This window comes from Oncorhynchus keta, chromosome 2, assembly GCF_023373465.1.
Source record: "Oncorhynchus keta strain PuntledgeMale-10-30-2019 chromosome 2, Oket_V2, whole genome shotgun sequence".
Classification (NCBI taxonomy): Eukaryota; Metazoa; Chordata; class Actinopteri; order Salmoniformes; family Salmonidae; genus Oncorhynchus; species Oncorhynchus keta.
The window spans coordinates 34,885,193-34,909,045 of NC_068422.1; the positions used below are offsets into that span (position 1 = coordinate 34,885,193).

The 23,853-nt window shown below is 40.8% G+C and overlaps 1 protein-coding gene across 2 annotated transcripts in view; it reads left to right on the top strand.

The window, feature by feature from the left end:
- Nucleotides 1–23,853, top strand: part of LOC118399754 (regulator of G-protein signaling 7) — a 117,703-nt gene that overhangs the window by 85,364 nt on the left and 8,486 nt on the right. For both annotated transcript variants that reach the window (XM_035796006.2, XM_035796010.2), the window contains 11 exons: nucleotides 10,682–10,732; nucleotides 12,934–13,040; nucleotides 13,476–13,527; nucleotides 14,712–14,776; nucleotides 16,546–16,622; nucleotides 16,821–16,902; nucleotides 17,987–18,061; nucleotides 18,167–18,265; nucleotides 18,348–18,409; nucleotides 18,823–18,933; nucleotides 19,166–19,291. In XM_035796006.2, coding sequence (XP_035651899.1) covers nucleotides 10,682–10,732; nucleotides 12,934–13,040; nucleotides 13,476–13,527; nucleotides 14,712–14,776; nucleotides 16,546–16,622; nucleotides 16,821–16,902; nucleotides 17,987–18,061; nucleotides 18,167–18,265; nucleotides 18,348–18,409; nucleotides 18,823–18,933; nucleotides 19,166–19,291 — 907 coding nt within the window. The remainder of the gene's footprint in view (nucleotides 1–10,681; nucleotides 10,733–12,933; nucleotides 13,041–13,475; nucleotides 13,528–14,711; nucleotides 14,777–16,545; nucleotides 16,623–16,820; nucleotides 16,903–17,986; nucleotides 18,062–18,166; nucleotides 18,266–18,347; nucleotides 18,410–18,822; nucleotides 18,934–19,165; nucleotides 19,292–23,853) is intronic.

Below are 23,853 nucleotides of genomic sequence, written 5' to 3' on the forward strand. Positions count from 1 at the left end.
TGACATCTAGTGGAAGCCTTAGGAAGTGCAATCGGACCAAATTTACACCAACGCGGATTGGCAAAGAGTTGAAAAACTACAAACCTCAGATTTCCCACTTCCTGGTTGGATTTTTTTCTCAGGTTTTTGCCTGCCATATGAGTTCTGTTATACTCACAGACATCATTCAAACAGTTTTAGAAACTTTAGAGTGTTTCCTATCCAAATCTAGTCATATGCATATCATAGCTTATGGGCCTGAGTTGCAGGCAGTTTACTCTGGGCAGTTTACTGCACTCCAGCCATAAGAAGTTAACAAAAATACTTTTATAATTTTTCACATTTCATATATAATGTTAAGGATGGCAACTTGACAGAAAAGGGGGATATACTTTCAAGTTACAGTATTTCCTTTATAACCTTTTTAATGACATCACAAAATAAAAACCAATGTGACATTAGTTTTCAATAGATCATCTCCGACCATTCCCCACGTTCTTAGGTTAGAAATATTGTTCCAGAATTCACTTGTTTAACGTGTTAGAGTTTTGTCGGGAAGACTCTGTGTAGACAAAGGAACATTCCTTTGGTTAACCTCTAGCGACGAGCAATCCCGTATCCGGGAGCGTAATCATAGCCTCAAGCGCATTACCACTTTTTCTATTCATGAAAATCACAAATGAAATTAAATAAATATATTGAAACGCAAACTTAGCCTTTTGTTAACAATACTGTCATCTCAGATTTTCAAAATATATTTTTCAACCAAAGCTACACAAGCATTTGTGTAAGAGTATTGATAGCCTAGCATAGCATTAAGCCTAGCATTCAGCAGGCAACATTTTCACAAAAACAAGAAAAGCATTCAAATAAAATCATTTACCTTTGAAGAACTTCGGATGATTTCAATGACGAGACTCTCAGTTAGATAGCAAATGTTCATTTTTCCAAAAATATTATTTGTGTTGGCAAAATAGCTCAGCTTTGTTCATCACGTTTGGCTAAGAAAAAGAACGGAAAATGCAGTCACTACAACGCCAAACATTTTTACAAATTAGCTCCATAATATCGACAGAAACATGGCAAACGTTGTTTAGAATCAATCCTCAAGGTGTTTTTCACATATCTATTCGACAATATATCAGTCGTGACAGTTGGTTTCTCATCAGAAGCAAACGGAAAAATACTGCAGCTGGAGATTACGCAATCATTTCGACGGAGGACACCAAGCGACCACCTGGTAGATGTAGTCTCTTATGGTCAATCTTCCAATGATATGCCTACAAATACGTAACAATGCTGTCGACATCTTGGGGAAGCGACAGAAAGCCTATGCTCATTCGTGGCCCATTCACAGCCATATAAGGAGTCATTGGCATGAGTCGGTTTCAAAAATTGCGGCACTTCCTGATTGGATTTTTATCTGGGTTTCGCCTGTAACATCAGTTCTGTGGCACTCATAGACAATATCTTTGCAGTTTTGGAAACGTCAGAGTGTTTTCTTTCCAAAGCTGTCAATTATATGCATAGTCGAGCATCTTTCCGTGACAAAATATCTTGTTTAAAACGGGAATGTTTTTCATCCCAAAATTAAAATAGCGCCCCCTATATCCAAGAAGTTAATACTGGAGAGGGAGACCCTAGATTCCGTTTCCTTTAATTTACAGCAGGGTGTGAGCTGTCAAATCGGCCCAGTTCCCTACTCCCCTCTTCTGTGGGTGAGAGAGGTCTGGTTATTGTCATCCATTGCCAAGCTGATCTGACCCATTCGGATCCTCACAGGACAAGATGTTACACTCATTTATCACCCCATAGCTGTTGTACTAGCTAAAATGCTACTGAACTGTGACACTAGCATATTGACTAGCATCTTGGTATTAAAAGACAGCAATGTATTCACATAAAAATAAAAGTGTTTCGACAAATCATTAGTTTGCTAGCTACCTATGACCTGAATTGTGAAAAATATAATAGCTAACGTTAGCTAGCTAAGCGCTAGCCAGTCAGTCAGTGGCACTGACAGATTGGAACTGGTATCAACTAAATGTGAAATTACATTGTGTGTCTGTCTTTATTGATTTGTCGAAGGCATTTGACACCGTGGACCATGCTGTGTTGGTGCAAAGGTTAAAATGTTGTAGAATGACTGGTCATGTTCTAGATTGGTTTAGCAATTATCTATAAAATCATACACAATGTGTATTAGAGTTGTGCTCAAGTGTTCCCAAATGTTCTATTTTTGGCCCAATAAATCAACAATGTAGGATTATATTGAAACAGCGGATGTTCATTTTTATGCAGATGATACTGTTCTTTATTCAAGTGGTGGTAGTTTTTCTTTAGCATTTGAAAAGGTCCAAAGAGCATTTAGCACCATACAACAGAATCTGTATGATTTGAGGCTGGTTGTGAATTTGGGTAAAACAAAATTCATGTTATTTTCAAATGCCAGGCATGTTACTAATCATGTTGTGGCCAAACGTTTTGAGAATGACACGTATATTAATTTTCACAAAGTCTGCTGCCTACATTTGTATGATGGCAATTTTCACAAACTCCAGAATGTTATGAAGAGTGATCAGATTAATTGCAAAGTCCCTATTTGCCATGCAAATGAACTGAATCCCCAAAAAACATTTCCACTGCATTTCAGCCCTGCCACAAAGGACCAGCTGACATCATGTCAATGATTCTCTCGTTAACACAGGTGGGAGTGTTGACGAGGACAAGCCTGGAGATCACTCGGTCATACTGATTGAGTTCGGATAACACACTGGAAGCTTCAAAAGGAGGGTGGTGCTTGGAATCATTGTTCTTCCTCTGTCAATCTTGGTTAACTGCAAGGAAACAAGTGCCGCCATCATTGATTTCCACAAAAAGGGCTTCACAGGCAAGGATATTGCTGCCAGTAAGATTGCACCTAAATCAACCATTTATCAGATCATCAAGAACTTCAAGGAGAGCGGTTCAATTGTTGTGAAGAAGGCTTCAGGGCACCCAAGAAAGTCCAGCAAGCGCCAGGACCATCTCCTAAAGTTGATTCAGCTGTGGGATCAGGGCACCACCAGTACAGAGCTTGCTCAGGAATGGCAGCAGGCAGGTGTGTGTGCATCTGCACGCACAGTGAGGCGAAGACCTTTGGTGGATGGCCTGGTGTCAAGAAGGGCAGCAAAGAAGCCACTTCTCTCCAGGAAAAACATCAGGGACAGACTGATTTCTGCAAAAGGTACAGGGATTGGACTGCTGAGGACTGGGGTAAAGTCATTTTCTCTGATGAATCCCCTTTCCGATTGTTTGGGGCATCCAGAAAAAAGCTTGTCCGGAGAAGACAATGTAAGCACTACCATCAGTCCTGTGTCATGCCAACAGTAAAGCATCCTGAGACCATTCATATGTGGGGTTGCTTCTCAGCCAAGGGAGAGGCCTCACTCACAATTATGACTAAGAACACAGCCATGAATAAAGAATCTTACCAACACATCCTGCAAGAGTAACTTCTGCCAACCATCCAGGTGATGAACAATGCGTTTTCCAGCATGATGGAGAACCTTGCCATAAAGCAAGAGTGATAACTAAGTGGCTCAGGGAACAAAACATTGATATTTTGGGTCCATGGCCAGGAAACCCCCCAGACCTTAATCCCATTGAGAACTTGTGGTCAATCCTCAAGAGGCGGGTGGACAAACAAAAACCCCAAACAATCTGGGTTTAGAGACATTGAAGCAGCAAACTTGTGAAAAATCATATTTGTATCCTTCTCAAAACTTTTGGCCACAACTGAACATTGGATGGACAGTGAGGGGAAAAAGGTATTTGATCCCCTGCTGATTTTGTACGTTTGCCCACTGACAATAAACCTAATGGTAGGTTTATTTGAACAGTGAGAGGCAGAATAACAACAACAAACAACAACAAAATCCAGATAAATGTATGTCAGAAATGTTTTAAATCGATTTTAATGAGGGAAATAAGTATTTGACCCCCTCTCAATCAGAAAGATTTCTGGCTCCCAGGTGACTTTTATACAGGTAACGAGCTGAGATCAGGAGCACACTCTTAAAGGGAGTGCTCCTAATCTCAGCTTGTTACCTGTATAAAAGACACCTGTCCACAGAAGCAATCAATCAATCAGATTCCAAACTCTCCACCATGGCCATGACCAAAGAGCTCTCCAAGGATGTCAGGGACAAGATTGTAGACCTACACAAGGCTGGAATGGGCTACAAGACCATCGCCAAACAGCTTGTTGAGAAGGTGACAACAGTTGGTGCCATTATTCGCAAATGGAAGAAACACAAAAGAACTGTCAATCTCCCTCGGCCTGGGGCTCCATGCAAGATCTCACCTCGTGGAGTAGCAATGATCTTGAGAACAGTGAGGAATCAGCCCAGAACTTCATGGGGGGATCTTGTCAATGATCTCAAGGCAGCTGGGACCATAGTCATCAAGAAAACAATTGGTAACACATTACGCCGAGAATAACTGAAATCCTGCAGTGCCCGCAAGGTCCCCCTGCTCAAAAAAGCACATATACATGCCCGTCTGAAGTTTGCCAATGAACATCTGAATGATTCATAGGACAACTGGGTGAAAGTGTTGTGGTCAGATGAGACAAAAATGGAGCTCTTTGGCATCAACTCAACTCACAGTGTTTGGAGGAGGAGGAATGCTGCCTATGACCCCAAGAACACCATCCCCACCGTCAAACATGGAGGTGGAAACATTATGCTTTGGGGGTGTTTTTCTGCTAAGGGGACAGGACAACTTCACCACATCAAAGGGACGATGGACGGGGCCATGTACCGTCAAATCTTTGGTGAGAACCTCCTTCCCTCAGCCAGGGCATTGAAAATGGGTCGTGGGGATGGGTATTCCAGCATGACAATGACCAAAAACACACGGCCAAGGCAACAACGGAGTTGCTCAAGAAGAAGCACATTAAGTTCCTGGAGTGGCCTAGCCAGTCTCCAGACCTTAATCCCATAGAACATTTGTGGAGGGAGCTGAAGATTTGACTTGCCAAACGTCAGCCTCGAAACCTTAATGACTTCTCGAAACCTTAATGAGATCTGCAAAGAGGAGTGGGACAACATCCCTCCTGAGATGTGTGCAAACCTGGTGGCCAACTACAAGAAACATCTGACCTCTGTGATTGCCAACAAGGGTTTTGCCACCAAGTACTAAGTCATGTTTTGCAGAGGGGTCAAATACGTATTTCCCTCATTAAAATGCAAATCACTTTCTAACATTTTTGACATGTGTTTTTCTGGATTTTTTTGTTGTTATTCAGTCTCTCACTGTTCAAATAAACCTACCATTAAAATTATAGACTGATCATTTCTTTGTCAGTGGGCAAATGTACAAAATCATCCCTCACTGTACATAGAGCAAGTACAAATGTTTGTGAATGTGGGTGGATGACAAGCTGAGCTTCAGTATTCATGTGGAGAACTTGATAAGGAACCTTGCAGCAACAAATTCATTTTTGTAATGGACTGGCTCAAATTAAGATCCTACATCTGTAACATTTAGGAGAATTAACGTATGGTTAGGGGAAGTGTTATATAAAATGCCACAGTTGTCTCTGACAGTTGCGTTATACGCCCACCCATACTCCTTGACCAACCTCCCTACTTTCATTTCGGTCTTAAAGATGCACTATGCAGAAATTGCTCCGTCATTTCCTCATTGCAAAAATTCTAATAGTTCACCTAATTTCAGTGTATGTGACAAAGCAAGCAAGTATAGTGTAGAGTATCATTGTACCATCTAACCCACTGTGAAATATCTTTAACATGTCAAAAATGATGTAAAAGAAGCAAAAACGAAACTTAAGATCAGGATGCATAGAAATAGCGCACATAGAACATATCTAATACTTCTCTTTTCAATGAGAATGACAGATCTATAACCCACATGTGAATTTGGTCGGGTCACCCAAAAAGTTACATATTGCAACTTTAAGTAACCAGACCATTATTCCATTTGTAACGTAACATGTACTAAATGGAGGTACACAAATTTAAGTAACATATCCTATGTCTGGCTAATGTGGTCAGGCTGAAAATAGTGTCGTTTTCAGATATCAAGGTAAGACCCAGATGCAGAGCGTGTCGAAGTAACAATGCTTATTACAGCAACAGGGGCAAAGGTGCAGGACGGCAGGCTCAGGTCAGGTAGAGGTCAGTAATCCAGAGGTTGGGCAACAGTACAGGACAGCAGACTCAGGGCTCAGGGGCAGGCAGTGGTAAGGCGGGTGTGTACAGGGTCAGGACCGGCAAGGGTGAAAAACCACAGAGGCCGAGAAAAGAGAGACTCGAGAAAAGCAGGCTCTGACACAAAAACGCTGGTTGGCGTGACAAGACGAACTGGCAACAGACAAACAGAAAACACAGGTATAAATACACGGGATAAATGGGAAGATGGGCGACACCTGGAAGGGTGTGGAGACAATCACAACGACAGGTGAAACAGATCAGGGTGACAGTAGGAGCGATTGTTAACTAACTGTAAACAATTTTATCTGGCATCTTGGATAACTGTGAGGTGAACAAATTCACATATTTACCATTAATTAGTTACCTCTAGTCTCCAAAATGGCAAGGTGTCTCCAGCAATGTTTACTTTTTGACGTTCTTTTACATTTCCACTTTCCAAGCGTATTCTATTCTGTCCAGTTGTTTTAGCCTTAACTAACTAACTACATCGGTAACACTGATGTACTGCAGATAAGATGTCTCATTGAGTGTAGGCGACTCTTCAGCATTACACTATGCACTGAGTATACAAAACATTAAGAACACCTGCTCATTCCATAACCATAGACTGACCAGGTGAAAGCTATGATCCCTTATTGATGTCACTTGTATGTGACAAAACACTTCAATCGGTGTAGATGAAGGAGAGGAGACAGTTTAAAGAGTGATTTTTAAGACTTGAGACAATTGAGACATGTATTGTGTATGTGTGCCATTCAGAGGGTGAATGGGCAAACTAAATATTTAAGTGCCTTTGAACAGGGTATGGTAGTAAGTACCAGGCGCATCGGTTTGTGTCAAGAACTGCAACGCTGCTGGGTTTTTCGAGCTCAACAGCTCAACAGTTTCCCGTGCGTATCAAGAATGGTCCACCACCCAAAGGGCATCCAGCCAACTTGACACAACTGTGGGAAGCATTGGAGTCAACATGGGTCATCATCCCTGTTGAACACTTTCGACACCTTGTAGAGTCCATCCCCCGACGAATTGAGGCTGTTCTGAGGGCACCTAATGTTTGATATAATCAGTGTATATGTATTAAGTTGTCCTGCTTAGCGTTAGTTAGACAGGTTATGCCATGACTGTTCCAGCCACTCTTATCAGGGGTGTAATTTGTATTAATGGGAACAGAGTTAGGGTGTTTCTAATGAGAGAGCTTGGGACTCTAAGGTTCTATCTGCAAAAAGATGATTCTGAGATAATTGGCTTTAATGTTCTGATTTGAATGGTGTCAGCAATTTTTATCTACTATTCTTTTGAATTCAAAAACATGCATTGGGATATTTAGAGTACTATATACAGTGGGGAGAACAAGTATTTGATACACTGCCGATTTTGCAGGTTTTCCCACTTACAAAGCATGTAGAGGTCTGTAATTTTTTTATCATTGGTAGACTTCAACTGTGAGAGACGGAATCTAAAAAAACAAAAATTCAGAAAATCACATTGTATGATTTTTAAGTAATTAATTCGCATTTTATTGCATGACATATGTATTTGATACATCAGACAAGCAGAACTTAATATGTGGTACAGAAACCTTTGTTTGCAATTACAGAGATCATACGTTTCCTGTAGTTCTTGACCAGGTTTGCACACACTGCAGCAGGGATTTTGGCCCACTCCTCCATACAGACCTTCTCCGGATCCTTCAGGTTTCGGGGCTGTCGCTGGGCAATAAAGACTTTCAGGTCCCTCCAAAGATTTTATATTGGGTTCAGGTCTAGAGACTGGCTAGCCCACTCCAGGATCTTGAGATACTTCTTACGGAGCCACTCCTTAGTTGCCCTGGCTGTGTGTTTCGGGTGTTTGTCATGCTGGAGGACCCAGCCACGACCCATCATCAATGCTCTTACTGAGGGAAGGAGGTTGTTGGCCCCATCCATCCTCCCCTCATTACGGTGCAGTCGTCCTGTTCCCTTTGCAGAAAAGCATCCCCAAAGAATGATGTTTCCACATCCATGCTTCACGGTTGGGATGGTGTTCTTGGGGTTTTACTCAACCTTCTTCTTCCTCCAAACAGGGCGAGTGGAGTTTAGACCAAAAAGCTCTATTTTTGTCTCATCAGACCACATGACCTTCTCCCATTCCTTCTCTGGATCATCCGGATGGTCATTGGCAAACTTCAGACGGGCCTGGACATGCACTGGCTTGAGCAGGGGGACCTTGCGTGCGCTGCAGGATTTTAATCGATGACGGCGTAGTGTGTTACGAATGGTTTTCTTTGAGACTGTGGTCCCAGCTCTCTTCAGGTCATTGACCAGGTCCTGCCGTGTAGTTCTGGGCTGATCCCTCACCTTCCTCATGATCATTGATGCCCCACGAGGTGAGATCTTGCATGGAGCCCCAGACCGAGGCTGATTGACCGTCATCTTGAACTTCTTACATTTTCTAATAATTGCGCCAACAGTTGTTGCCTTCTAACCAAGCTGCTTGTCTATTGTCCTGTAGCCCATCCCAGCCTTGTGCAGGTCTCCAATTTTATCCCTGACGTCCTTACCCAGCTCTCTGGTCTTGGTCATAGTGGAGAGGTTGGAGTCTGTTTGATTGAGTGTGTGAGAGGTGTCTTTTATACAGGTAATGAGTTCAAACATGTGCAGTTAATACAGGTAAATGAGTGGAGAACAGGAAGGCTTCTTAAAGAAATACTAACAGGTCTGTGAAAGCCGGAATTCTTACTGGTTGGTAGGTAATCAAATACTTATAAAATGCTTATCAATTACTTAAAAATCATACAATGTGATTTTCTGGATTCTTGTTTTAGATTCCGTCTCTCACAGTTGAAGTGTACCTATGATAAAAATTACAGACCTCTACATTAGAGGTAGACCGATTATGATTTTTCAACGCCGATACCGATACCGATTATTGGAGGACCAAAGGGCTGATACCGATTAAATCGGCCGATTTATTTTTAAAAAAAAGACTTTGTAATAATGACAATTACAACAATACTGAATGAACACTTATTTTAACTTAATATAATACATCAATAAAATCTATTTAGCCTCAAGTAAATAATGAAACATGTTTAAATAATGCAAAAACAAAGTGTTGGAGAAGAAAGTAAAAGTGCAATATGTGCTATGTAAGAAAGCTAACGTTTCAGTTCCTTGCTCAGAAAATGATAACATATTAAAGCTTGTGGTTCCTTTTAACATCAATATTCCCAAGTAAGAAGTTTTAAGTTGTAGTTATTATAGGAATTATAGGACTATTTCCCTCTATACCATTTGTATTTCATATACCTTTGACTATTGGATGTTCTTATAGGCACATTAACAGTATAGCTTCCGTCCCTCTCCTCGCTCGTCCCTGGGCTCGAACCAGCAACACAATTACAACAGCCACCATCGAAGCAGCGTTACCCATGCAGAGCAAGGGAAACAACCATCCCAAGGCTCAGAGCGAGTGAAGTTTGAAACACTATTAGCGCGCGCTAACTAGCTAGCCATTTCACTTCGGTTACACCAGCCTCATCTCGGGAGTTGATAGGCTTGAAGTCAACAGCACAATGCTTGACGCACAACGAAGAGCTGCTGGAAAAACACACGAAAGTGCTGTTTGAATTCATGTTTACGCGCCTCTTCTGCCTACCACCGCTCAGTCAGATACTTGTATGCTTGTATTATCAGTCAGATTATATGTAACGCAGGACACGCTAGATAATATCTAGTAATATCATCAACCATGTGTAGTTAACTAGTGATTATGATTGATTGTTTTTTATAAGATAAGTTTAATGCTAGCTAGAAATTTACCTTGGCTTACTGCATTCGCTTAAAATGCAGTCAGTCTCCTTGTGGAGTGCAACGAGAGAGAGGCAGGTCGTTATTGCGTTGGACTAGTTAACTGTAATGTTACAAGATTGGTTCCCCCGAGCTGACAAGGTGAAAATCTGTCGTTCTGCCCCTGAACGAGGCAGTTAACCCACTGTTCCTAGGCCGTCATTGAAAATAAGAATGTGTTTTTAACTAACTTGCCTGGTTAAATAAAGGTATTTAAAAAAAAATATATAATAATCAGCAAATCGGCAACCAAGAATACCGATTTCCGATTGTTATGAAAACTTGAAATCGGCCCTAATTAATCGGCCATTCCGATTCATCGGTTGACCTCTACTCTACATGCTTTGTAAGTAGGAAAACCTGCAAAATCGGCAGTGTATCAAATACTTGTTCTCCCCACTGTAGGTAGAGAACATTGAACAGAACAACTACATTTGGACAAAAATGTAGATGAAACTTTATAGTTCCAAGCTCTTGAATGGCTGTAATAAAAGCATATTGTTTTGGATTGACAATTACCCCCTCGCAATTATTCTACCTGAGAGGAATTTGCACGTAATAAAGAGGCCGACTCCATTCTATAATTTACATCACTGTGCTAAAAGGTGCTGTACAGTATGCTTTGGGTGTATTTATGTATGTTGTTTTCCATTCCAGGTTCTGACATTGTACAGTGGATGATCAAAAACCTGAACATTGATGATCAAGGTAATGTATGCTCATTAGTGTCCTCATGTCTTTACTTATGTGACACTAGACATGTGAAAGAGTGAGTCATTTGCAGTTATGTTACATACAACACTCTTATTCTTGAGAAGTTCCTTCCATGTCTAACATGTCAATGGCTAATTAGAATCATTGTAACATTAGGTGAAAAGTAGCCTAAAGTCAGACTTTGTTTCTCTAAAACCTCAATGCATTCGGTAGCAGTGTTTTTCTAAAGCAATTGATTTTATTATATAACCTAGTAGGCGCCATCATGTTAGGTCACATCACTCGAAGGGAACAACATGTTTCAAAAGGTTGGTTATTATCACTTTGCCATGGAGTGAGAGGAAGGGGGAAGGTTTTCAATGGCGGACAGAGGGAGGTAATAGGTATAACCCATGTCACTGATTTAGAGGAGAGGGGAAACCTTTGAGTGCTGGACAGAAAAACAATTGGCCTGTCTTCTCTCCCTCAGGCTCCATACTTGGCAAAAGTCTGTTGAGACTCTATTGTATTTCCTCGTCTACCTACCAGCTCCACACACGGCCTGTTCAATAAGACAATCACAAAGAGCCCTTGATGTGTGTGTTTGTTTTCCTATGTGTGTACCTTCTGGTGCATGCCTTGGTATGGAAGGGTCGATTCACCCGCATTAGTGATTTTATTTTCACTTTTTAAAAGAAAGCTGACTCAACAGCACTCCACAAATTGTGCATGGACCGTGGAGCACTGGAGAACTCTCAAAAGCACTGCAGTCAGGCTGAAATACCTGCACCTATACTTCAGCAGAAAACAGGTTCAGACTGAATCTCTGATTCCTTTACTTCAAGAGGAATGATTGAGGAATCTCATTGCACTGTGTTGTCACTCACAAGGTCTGACGAGCAGGAAATTGCACAGAAACACATTTAAGCTTGAGAGAATCTTGTTTGAGGTCCCAATGGTCCTGTGAGAAAAATTTGATTACAAATGATATAGAACACAAAAGTCCCAATACGCTCATTTGAACATTCTAGTATAGGAATGACCTCAAATTAATTCTAATCTGCATGCCAGGGTATTCACGGGGACAGTACAGTACATTTCAATGGCTGAGTCACTGTAAAGACGATTACATGGCACACGAGTGGAGTCGGGGGTCAAAAAGTCAGATAGCTTTACATTAGCTAGGGAATAAAAATTTGAGGACACTCCCCAAGCCAGACACTAATTTCTATTTCAGTTTAAAAAAAATGTATTCTCCTGTTCCATCCTTTGTTTAGGATATGAATCCGATTAGCCTACAAAGCAGCGATGTACCTCTTGGTTCTAGACACTTTTATCCACAGTTGGTGGTTATAAATGCATGCTTTAGCACTTAGGGCTATGTGCTAACAATCCATACATTTGTTAAAAGTTATTTTGGGGCATGACTGGATTCGTCTTTAATCCTGTTTGATATCCACTGTGTCTGAAGCTCTAACCAGACAGTAATATAGATGCATGTGCATATCCTCTTTCAGAATATACAGTATGCCATCTGTGTAGCTTCCCAACAGAAGATAATATCTGTCTTTCTTTCTTTCTTTCTGTAATTGCTTTATCTATAACAATTTTGCTGTTTTGGTTCAAAACACTGTATCCAAATTGCAGACAAAAACATCTCACACAAGCATACAATGCATAAAACATATCACACACATCCACACACAAATACACTGAAAGGGCACATTTATGAGTAAGCTAAACATGCACTATGTGACCAAAAGTATGTGGACACACAGATCGCGACAAACCATTTCTGTATGGACCTCGCTTTGTACACTGGGGCATTGTCATGCTGAAACAGGAAAAGGCCTTCCCAAAAGTTTTGCCACAAAGTCGGAAGCACAGAATTGTCTAGAATGTCATTGTACGCTGTAGTGTTAAGATTTCCCTTCACTGGAACTAAGGGGCTTAGCCTGAACCATGACAAACAGCCCCAGATCATTATTCCTCCTCCACCAAACTTTACGGTTGGCACTATGTATTGGGGCAGGTAGCGTTTTCCTGGCATCCGCCAAACCCAGATTTGTCCGTCGGACTGCCGTCCCTAAAGGCACTATGCTGACCTCATATGCCATACCCCGGTGGAGGGGGGAAGTGGGATGTTTCAAGGGGGACAATGGGAATATTAGGGGTGCTGTGTTGGAAAATGATATGATGTTGTTTGTGTTGTCCAGTGGAGGCCCTTCACATAGGGACCCTGATGGCTGCCCATGGCTACTTCTTCCCTATCTCAGACCACGTACTCACACTCAAAGATGACGGCACTTTTTACAGGTTTCAGGTACAGTGAATTCATAGGCTGTATGGCTCTTATATGTACTATAATGTACTCCTTCTTTATCTCAGCCAATCCATATCAGACCACACAGGGAGGACTCAATCCATATGTCTTTGTTGAGTGCTATATCTTTTACACTTAATCCATTTATATTGCTAGATGTTTTAGCGAGGCAACTAAAGTGCCTCGCTCAAGGGCCTAATGGGAATTTTAGCCAGGCGTCTCAGTTCTTAGATAAGGGAGTCTCAGTTCTTAGATCAGTTCTTAGATAAAGATGTCTCAGTTCTTAGATCAGTTCTTAGATCAAGGTGTCTCAGTTCTTAGAACAGTTCTTTGATAATGGTGTCTCAGTTCTTAGATCAGTTCTTAGATAAAGGTGTCTCAGTTCTTTAGCTGCCTCGTCCCTCACTCTTTTCTTCTTACAATCACTCTTCTCAGACCCCCTACTTCTGGCCATCAAACTGCTGGGAGCCAGAAAATACAGACTATGGTAAGAGCCTTAGCAGAAGTGAATAGTATTACACAATGGAAGGCTGGATGGTGCATTGAATGTAACCATATATAGATAAAAATAGATTTTGGGCTACTTTCAATCCGTAGCACGGAAGATCCGCCTTAAAGCGTGATTGGAATTAAAATAGTATTTTCGATTGAGCCGTCATATGTGGCGTTTACCATCAATGCAGTCAGTCCCCGCAAACGCAGGAACATTGCTTTTAAATTTCAATTGCGCTATAGCACGGATCTTCAAACCTTTGGATTGAATCTAGGCACACATTTGTATAGCATCTGACATGCTGTACATTGTAACCCAAAGCTCCAGCTTAGCAGAAGAAAACAGAACCAAAAATGGTGGTTTAATGGAAAAGATAGGGCTATGTTAATTGGAGTCTTATTTTGTATGTGAGTTGCAAGAACCACACCAGCCATATAGAGACCCATTTGCATCCCCAATGCAGCTCTTTGATTCATCCCTATTGTTTTGTTGAAGTGCTGATTGCATGGAGGGAAATGGAGATGGGGGGAAGGGATTGACCAGGCGAAGGAGATGTTTGATTGTGTAAACCGATAAAAGAGGAAATAAAGCTGAGTTTATTAAACACCTGTAGCGCATTGCTAACACCAAGCACATTCATTTCCTCTCCTTTTGTGTTGGGGTAGGAAGACTAATGAATGAAATGGGAATAACCATAGCATTAGGGAACCTCTAATTACTTTGTACTAGACAACAGACTGGCATGATTGGCACTTTCTAATGAATACACGTACAGGGGTAATGGAATAATGAAATCTCTACAGATGGTCAGTGTAGAGAGGGATAGAGGGTAGGAGAAATATTGATGGAATGGGAGGGAAGGTGTTTCCATCCAAGTCCCTGTTCAATTTCACAGACGTGCTATGGTTATTGACCTGTGTAATTTACAGGCTAGTTTAGATTGGCCATTGAGTGGTTTCGGTAAACAGGTTAGGACCAGTTAAGGATTTTGTTAAGGTGCATTAACAAGCCACATTGTACTCTGGTCATAGGGATTTACTTTTCCAGAGGCATCTCAATGTTGTGGCCTAGTCTGCAGCTGTTGCAGGAAGGGTTTGGCAAAGTAAAACTTGATCAACAGCCAGCATCTGTCAACAGTAGTTTTCTCTGTTTTCTGATACGTTTGTTCTGTCTCTCAGCTGTTTACCTGTGCAAAAGAACAATGCAAAACAAAGCTCGTCTGGAGCTAGCAGATTATGAGGCGGTAAGAGGTCTTCTCTGTTCATATCGCAATTCTCTCTTTATTTTGTTAGCAGTAGAGTAATTCATATTGATATCAGCCTGATTTGTATCCTCACAGCGAAAGCCTTTTGTTCTGTTGGTATTATTGTGTTATTGTATTACAGTGCCTTGCAAAAGTATTCATCCCCCTTGGCGTTTTTCCTATTTTGTTGCATCACAACCTGTAATTGAAATAGATTTTTATTTGGATTTCATGTAATGGACATACACAAAATAGTCCAAATTGGTGAAGTGAAATTGAAAAAATAACTTGTTTAAAAAAAACAACGAAAAGTGGTTTGTGCATATGTATTCATCCCCTTTGCTATAAAGCCCCTAAATAAGATCTGGTGCAACCAATTACCTTCGGAATTCACATAATAAGTTAAATAAAGTCCATCTGTGTGAAATCTAAGTGTCACATGATCTGTCTCATGATCTCAGTATGTATAAACATGTTCTGTATGGCCCCAGAGTCTGCACATCACTAAGCAAGGGGCACCACAAAGACGAAGGAGCTCTCCAAACAGGTCAAGGACAAAGTTGTGGAGAAGTACATATCAGGGTTGGGTTATAAAAAATATCAGAAACTGAAAATCCCACAGAGCTCCATTAAATCCATTATTTTTAAAAATGGAAAGAATATGGCACCCCAACAAACCTGCCAAGAGAGGGCCTCCCACTAAAAGTAATGGACCAGACAAGAAGGGCATTAATCAGAGAGGCAACAAAGAGACCAAATCTAACCCTGAAGAATCTGCAAAGCTCCACAGCGGAGATTGGAGTGTCTGTCCATAGGACCATTTTAAGCCGCACACGCCTTCCATAAAGCAGGGCTTTATGGAAGAGTGGCCAGAAAAAAGCCATTGTTTAAATAAAAAAATAAGCAAACATTTGGTGTTCACCAAAAGGCATGTGGGAGACACCACAAACATATGGAAGAGGGTACTCTGGTCAGATGAGACTAGAATTGAGCTTTTTGGCCATCAAGGAAAACGCTATGTCTGGCGCAAACCCAACACCTCTGATCAACCCAAAAATACCATCATTTTTCATCGGCAGGGACTGGGAAACTGGTCAGAATTGAATGAATCAATACAAGGGCTAAATACAGGGACACTCTTGAGGGAAACCTGTTTCAGTCTTCCATAGATTAGAGACTGGGACGGAGGTTCACCTTCCAGCAGGACAATGAACCTTAGCATACTGCTAAAGCAACACTCGAGTGGTTTAAGGGAAAACATTTAAATGTCTTGGAATGGCCTAGTCAAAGCCCCGACCTCAATCCAATTGAGAATCTGTGGTATGACTTAAAGATTGCTTTACACCAGTGGGACCCATCCAACTTGTAGGAGCTGGAGCAGTTTTGCCTTGAAGAATGAGCAAAAATCCTAGTGGCTAGATGTGCCAAGTGTATAGAGAAATACCCCAAGAGACTTGCAGCTGTAATTTCTGCAAAAGGTGGCTCTACAAAGTATTGACTTTGCTGGGGTGAATAGTTATGCACTCTCAAGTTTTCTGTTTTTATTAATGTCTTATTTCTTGTTTGTTTCACAATAAAACATATTTTGCATCTTCAAAGTGGTAGGCATGTTGTGTTAATAAAATGATACATACCCCCCAAAAATATATTTGAATTCCAAGTTGTATGGCAAGGAAATAGGAAAAATTCCAAGGCAGGTGAATACTTTCACAAGCTACTGTATGTAATGGGATAACTGTCTGGATTTTTTATGCTTATTGGTGATTCAGGAGAGCTTAGCGAGGCTACAGAGAGCATTTGCCAGAAAATGGGAGTTCATATTTATGCAAGCAGAAGCACAAGCAAAGTAAGTTTCCAAATTAAACAAATATAGTACTGTATGCGTTGATATGCCCTCATCTCTAACTACCACTTCTCATCAGTTTCCTAATAACAGCCAATTTTAGGCCAGGGGAAGTGGCAAAGATAAAACAGTAATAATGACACAAAATATGTTTATGTAAAATACCAAAAAAGTAATTGCCTGTACTGTGTATCTCCTCAGAGTTGACAAGAAAAGGGATAAGATTGAGAGGAAAATTCTCGATAGTCAAGAAAGAGCATTTTGGGATGTGCACAGACCTGTGGTGAGTTTATTGTGCTTTTAAAATCTTATGCTTCAAGAGTCACATTATTTCCATAACATCTAGCTACTGTATTTGGGAAAATTTTCCACTGCAGTATTCAGTTAACTGGAGGCTGTGCTCAAATTAAATCCATATCGCTGAAGTTCAGCTTTGTAGAATAATTACAATTTTAAGTTAATTTCCGATTGAGCCGACATATAGCGCTGAACTTCCACGATAGGTATTGAATCGAGTAAACTTAGTATTCCTTTGTGCAATATTGTTGTCCTTTGTCATGTATACATGTTTAGAAATATTAATTGTCAACAACCTAAGTTGTTCTTATCTTAGAAATTGTATTAATTTTCATGGATGATTTATTAGATGTCTTTTTATAAAATGACAAAGAACGTAACCTGTGCATTTTTTCAGTCTTCAAAGCAATTTCCTTCCCCATTCAGTGTGAATAATGTAATGGATTTGGATAATAGTCACATTTTCAGAGCTTGGTAAAGGCAGAGATTTTTTCTTTCTTCTTTGTCTGCTGTAATATCTAAATGTTATCACTGTACTGTCAATCCCCCCCCAAAATGAACATAGAGCTCTCCAGTGGTCTGTTTGACCTCATCATCCATTCAGACACATATCCTTCTTAGCATTAGCTTCCACTCGGGAATGGACGTGCCTCTCTGGCCATGAGTTTAATTGGAAAATAACAGGATTAATTGATGCATTCTCGGCATTATAATCAGGTACCTTTCTGATTTCACAGCAGCCTCGTCAAACCACTTAAACACCGTGATCCTGGAGGATGCCTTGATTGTACCCTTTGTTTAACCATGCAGGACGTACCGACAATATGTTTTATTTCTCAGTGACACATTGATTGTTTGGAATTTTTGTTAGATTTTTTACATTAATATTTCACAAGACCATGTTTGACTGCACATGCAGCAAATTACAATAGAAGAAGTAGGGTATGGTTTGCTGGGTTCACTAAACAGTTCTACCTGAGCCGCTCGTGAATCAATAAGAGGAGGCAGAGAATGCTCTCTGAAGGTGTTTATTTTATTAATTTATACTGCTGAGTTTTGTTGCTCTCCAGCCCGGATGTGTAAACACAACAGAAGTTGACATAAAGAAGTCCTCCAGAATGAAAAACCCCCACAAGACAAGAAAGGTTAGTGTCTGATAAATTCATTGCTTCTGAATAACAGGTCACTTGAAACCACTGTTGTTCGAGTTTGACTTTGGTGGGTTCTGTTTGATTGTCTCTCTGCCTCAGTCTGTATATGGGCCTCAGAATGATGTGCGCACCCACAGCCCCACCCACACCCCTGCCCCAGAGGCCAAGCCGGCCACAGAGGAGGAGCTACAGGACCAGGTAATGTAGGGCGTGCTGGACTGCCTGGTTGGTTTTCTCTTCGCAATACTTTACAAAATATTATTTCCCCTTGTTTTTCCAGATCACTTATTGGGGAGGGCAATTAGACAGACATCGGCTGAAAATGTCCAAAGTGGCCGAGAGGTGAGCTACGTTCTCCTTCTCTCCTTCTCTCCACCCCCCGTCCCCCCCCATTGATCCATTGTTGAACTCTTTAATGTTTATTGTAGCCAGTAATTAAGAGCTTAGACAACCTTGAAAAGTGTGTAGTCCAAACAATACCCGGATGTGTATCATCAGCACTAAGGCTTTTTGTCATTTCCTGTGCCGTAACACTGAACAGAATGTAGATTCCCATCCTTTAGTTGTCTGGGTTACTCACTATTGTGTTAGAGTAAATATGCTAGATTATTTCACTTCCTGCTATCTTCGAAGGTCAAATACTGTATAGCACTGCTCTTAGTCATATCCTGAGTTCCCCAGGCGGCATGAAACATTGTTACCTTTTCTGTCCACATTACCTGCCTGAACTGAATAGTTTGTTTTCTTTTTCCCAGTTTGTTGGCCTATACAGAGCAATATGTGGAATATGACCCCTTCATCACGCCAACTGACCCCTCCAACCCCTGGATCTCAGATGACACCACTGTGTGGGAGCTGGAGGCCAGGTTTGTCTTCTTGTACTGTCTTTTTTACTTTTTTAAATGTTTTATCTGTGTTGTTTTACACTGATACAAGTATAGTGTGTGGTACCAGTAAATGCTTTGTAAGTTGCACTGCTGAAAACCATCTCATGAGGGATGTCAGGTAATATAATGATTTGTAGCTGTGTAGTGTGTACTGTTCACTGAGGTTTCCCGCTATACACTGTGGTGTCTGACTGCGTGTGTCTCTCCCCAGTAAGGAGCCAGGTCAGCAGAGGGTGAAGAGGTGGGCATTCGGAATCAATGAGGTTCTCAAGGATCAGGTGGGGAGGGAGCAGTTCCTCAAGTTCCTGGAGTCTGAGTTTAGCTCAGAGAACCTGAGGTATGGGATACAGTGCATACACATACACATAACACATATCTACGCACGTACGCCCCCACATGCATACACTCACTTCCTTTCTCTCACACAATCATAATGTATCCTTGCATAAACTTTCACGTTGCCTGTACTCCCTCTGCTGGTACTTCTCTGAACTGTTTTGCCCAGGGGTAATCTTTAGGTCAATCTGGTAATGTAACTAAGTGAGAGTTGATATTATCTAACTGAGTGAGAGTCAGAGGTGAAATTTTACACCTAATCCGTCACATGAATTACCCTATAATTAGATAGATGTGATGTTATCACCAGCAAAGGACATAACTGAGTACTGAAAATGAATTAAAATACAGTTGAAGTCGGAAGTGTACATACACTTAGGTTGGAGTGATTAAAACTCGTTTTTCAACAACTTCACAAATCTTGTAAACAAACTATAGTTTTGGCAAGTCGGTTAGGACATCTTCTTTGTGCATGACACAAATAATTTTCCCAACAATTGTTTACAGACAGATGATTTCACTTATAATTCACAGTATCACAATTCCAGTAGGTCAGAAGTTTACACACGCTAAATTGACTGTGCCTTTAAACAGCTTGGAAAATTCCAGAAAATGATGTCTTGGCTTTAGAATCTTCTGAAAGGCTAATTGACATCATTTGAGTCAGTTGGAGGTGTACCTGTGGATGTATTTGAAGGCCTACATTCAAACTCGGTGCCTCTGCTTGACATTATGGGAAAATCAAAAGAAATCAGCTAAGACCTCAGAAACAAAATTGTAGACCTCCACATGTCTGGTTCATCCTTGGGAGAAATTTCCAAATGCCTGAAGGTACCACGTTCTTCTGTACAAACAATAGTATGCAAGTATGAACACCATGGGACCACGCAGCCGTCATTCCGCTCAGGAAGGAGACGCGTTCTGTCTCCTAGAGATGAACGTACTTTGGTGTGAAAAGTGCAAATCAATCCCAGAACAACAGCAAATAACCCTGTGAAGATGCTGGAGGAAAAAAGTACGAAAGTATCAATATGAAATGTCCTCTGGTCTGATGAAACAAAAATGGAACTGTTTGGCCATAATGACCATCGTTATGTTTGGAGGAAAAAGGGGAACGCTTGCAAGGCGACGAACACCATCCCAAACGTAAAGCACGGGGGTGGCAGCATCATGTTGTGGGGTGCTTTGCTGCAGGATGGACTGGTGCACTACACAAAATAGATGGCATCATGAGGGAGGAAGATTATGTGGATATATTGAAGCAACATACATTTACATTTACATTTAAGTCATTTAGCAGACGCTCTTATCCAGAGCGACTTACAAACATCTCAAGACATCAGTCAGGAAGTTAAAGCGTGGTCGCAATTTGGTCTTCCAAATGGACCCCAAGCATACTTCCAAAGTTGTGGCAAAATGGCTTAAGGACAACAAAGTCAAGGTATTGGAGTGGCCATCAAAGTCCTGACCTTAATCCTATAGAAAATTTGTGGGCAGAACTGAAAAATCATGTGCGAGCAAGGAGGACTGCAAACCTGACTCAGTTACAACAGCTCTGTCAGGAAGAATGGGCCAAAATTCACCCAGTTTATTGTGGGAAGCTTGTGGAAGGCTACCCAAGACATTTGACCCAAGTTAAACAATTTAAAGGCAATGCTACCAAATACTTATTGAGTTTATGTAAACTTCTGACCCACTGGGAATGTGATGACATAAATAAAAGCTGAAATAAATAATTCTCTCTACTATTATTCTGACATTTCACATTCTTAAAACAAAGTGGCCTAATTGACCTAATTGACAGGGAATTTGTACTAGGATTAAATGTCAGGAATTGTGAAAAACAGAGTTTATATGTATTTGGCTAAGGTGTATGTAAACTTTCGACTTCAACTGTATATCAGACAAATATTTCCAGAGAAAATCTCTAATACTATACAGAAATTCCTTTAAGAAGCCTTGGTGAGAAAACAGCTTTTTCTAGACTAGACATGCACAAGCATGCACACTTAATACGTTGGTAGTCCTGTATTCGCCTCAAGATTGATAGAGAAGGGCAAAAATAGAGGAGTTAAAATGATAAACGCTAATAGACGCAACGCAACATGTTTAGCTGAAATAAAAGATCCCAGAAATGTTCCATATGTCCATTGCTTGTGTTTCTTAGCCCAAGTAAGTGTCGTGACGTTGTATTAGTTAATGTGACGACTGCTGCTCATCGAATGATTAACGGTTTATAATTGCGTGATTGAATCAGGCAATTATATCGATCAGAATATCGATTTTACAATAGTTGATAATTTATCAATTTCCTCTACAGTCTCATTCTGAATGTCGCATAATCCGTGAATCTGCAAAATCCCGAGTCCCACCAATGAGATCGTACCACATCAATTGTAGTTAACTATGTATTTACTAGAAACTAAAATGATAATAAAAGATACACAAAACACAGTCTAGGCTATTGATTGGAACTTAGTACAACAGGCCAACACACTCTGGCGAGAAAGAGAAAAAGAGAAAGTACACGAGAGAAATATACACTTGGGTGCATTTATCAGCTATGCTTATTTGAACCCTAACCTTGCCCCGAACTGCCGCTCTTATGGGTCAGAATATAATGATGTTATTACGTGTTGAAGGTCTCTGCTGTGGGTCTCTGCGTGGACCGTTTCGTCTTCTCGGATGGCGCACTTCTCTGGTTGTCCTCACGATGTCAGTGTCCTTTTTGCTTAACGGTCTAATTCCTCCCCCTTATTCTGAAAGGGTTCTTCTGAGGACAGCCAGCCCTGTAGCTCAAGGCTCACAGCGTAGGAATGAAAACAGTGTATATACCACGATTCGATGGGGGGTGGAGACCGGGTGGTCCGGCTTGAATTCACCCGCTTAGACGCAGCTATTCATCCGTAGTATGTGTAGAAAAGGATTCCTTTGTCTTCAACCTTGTGTTGCGTTTTGGGTTTGTTGTCTACTCAGACCTTTGCTGCAGCTCGGGTCAGTTAGTCTGGTATGTTAATTCTTAACTTCTATGGCTGGGGGGTAGTATTGAGTAGCTTGGATGAATAAGATGCCCAAAGTAAATGGCCTGCTCCTCAGTGTGAGTTGCTAATATATGCATATTATTATTAGTATTGGATAGAAAACACTCTGAAGTTTCTAAAACTGTTTGAATGATGTCTGTGAGTATAACAGAACTCATATGGCAGGCAAACACCTGAGGAGAAATCAAAACAGGAAGTGAGAAATCTGAGGCTGGTATGTACTCAACACAGTTCTCATTGAAATCCCCTTGAGATATTAATGATGTTGCACTTCCTAGGGCTTCCACTTGAATGAGGCTTGTACTGTGTTGTGGGACTGAATGACAGCAGAATGAATCAGGTGTCTGGCAGTCAGCCATTTTCTGGTAACGCGCATTCCACATGATAGCGACCTGCGTTCCATGGCTCCTGAAGACACAAATGAATACTCCGGTTGGAACTTTATTGAAGACTAATGTTAAAAACATCCTAATGATTGATTCTGTACTTAGTTTGAAATGTTTCTTCGACCTGTAATAACGTTTTAAAGTTTTTGTCTGACGTAACGCTGACCAGAACGAGCGTTTGGATATGTATACCAAATACAAAAGTAGCTAATTGGACATAAATAACAGACATTATAGAACAAATCAAGCATTTATTGTGGACCCGGGATTCATTGGAGTGCATTCTGATGAAGATCATCAAAGGTAGGGGAATATTAGCATGTAATTTATGGTTTATGTTGACTTCAACATGGCGGCTATTTTGACTTGATTGTTCTGAGCGCCGTCTCAGATTATTGCATGGTTTGCTTTTTCCGTACGTTTAAAAACAAATCTGACACAGCGGTTGCATTAAGGAGAGGTATAATTCCATGTGTATAACTTGTATTATCATCTACATTTATGAGTATTTCTGTTGAATCGATGTGGCTATGCAAAATCACTGGATGTTTTTGGAACTAGAGAATGTAACACGGCAGATTTTTTTTAATAAAAACTTTATCAAACAAAACATACATGTATTGTGTAACATGAAGTCCTATGAGTGTCATCTGATGAAGATCAAAGGTTAGTGATTCATTTTATCTCTATTTGTGCTTTCTGTGACTCCTCTCTTTGGCTGGGAAAATGGCTGTTTTTCTGTGACTTGGTGGTGACCTAACATAATCGTTTGTGGTGCTTTCGCCATAAATCCTATTTGGAATCGGATTCTGGGATTAACAACAAGAATACCTTTAAAACGGTATAAGATACATGTATGTTTGAGGAATTTTAATTATGTGATTTCTGTTGTTTTGAATTTGACGCCCTGCACTTTCACTGGCTGTTGTCATATCATCCCGTTAACGGGATTGCAGCCCAAAGAGGTTTTATACCCTCGGGTCAGAAGTGGATGTAACCGCCTTTAGGGAAATTCTCTGTGCGTACCAAGTTGAGAGGCAAGGTCTAGATTTTACTCAAATCCAATTTTAGACAACTAACTTCACATTTCATCTTTACCAAAACATTCTCTTTGATTTGCACATTTTACACACAAC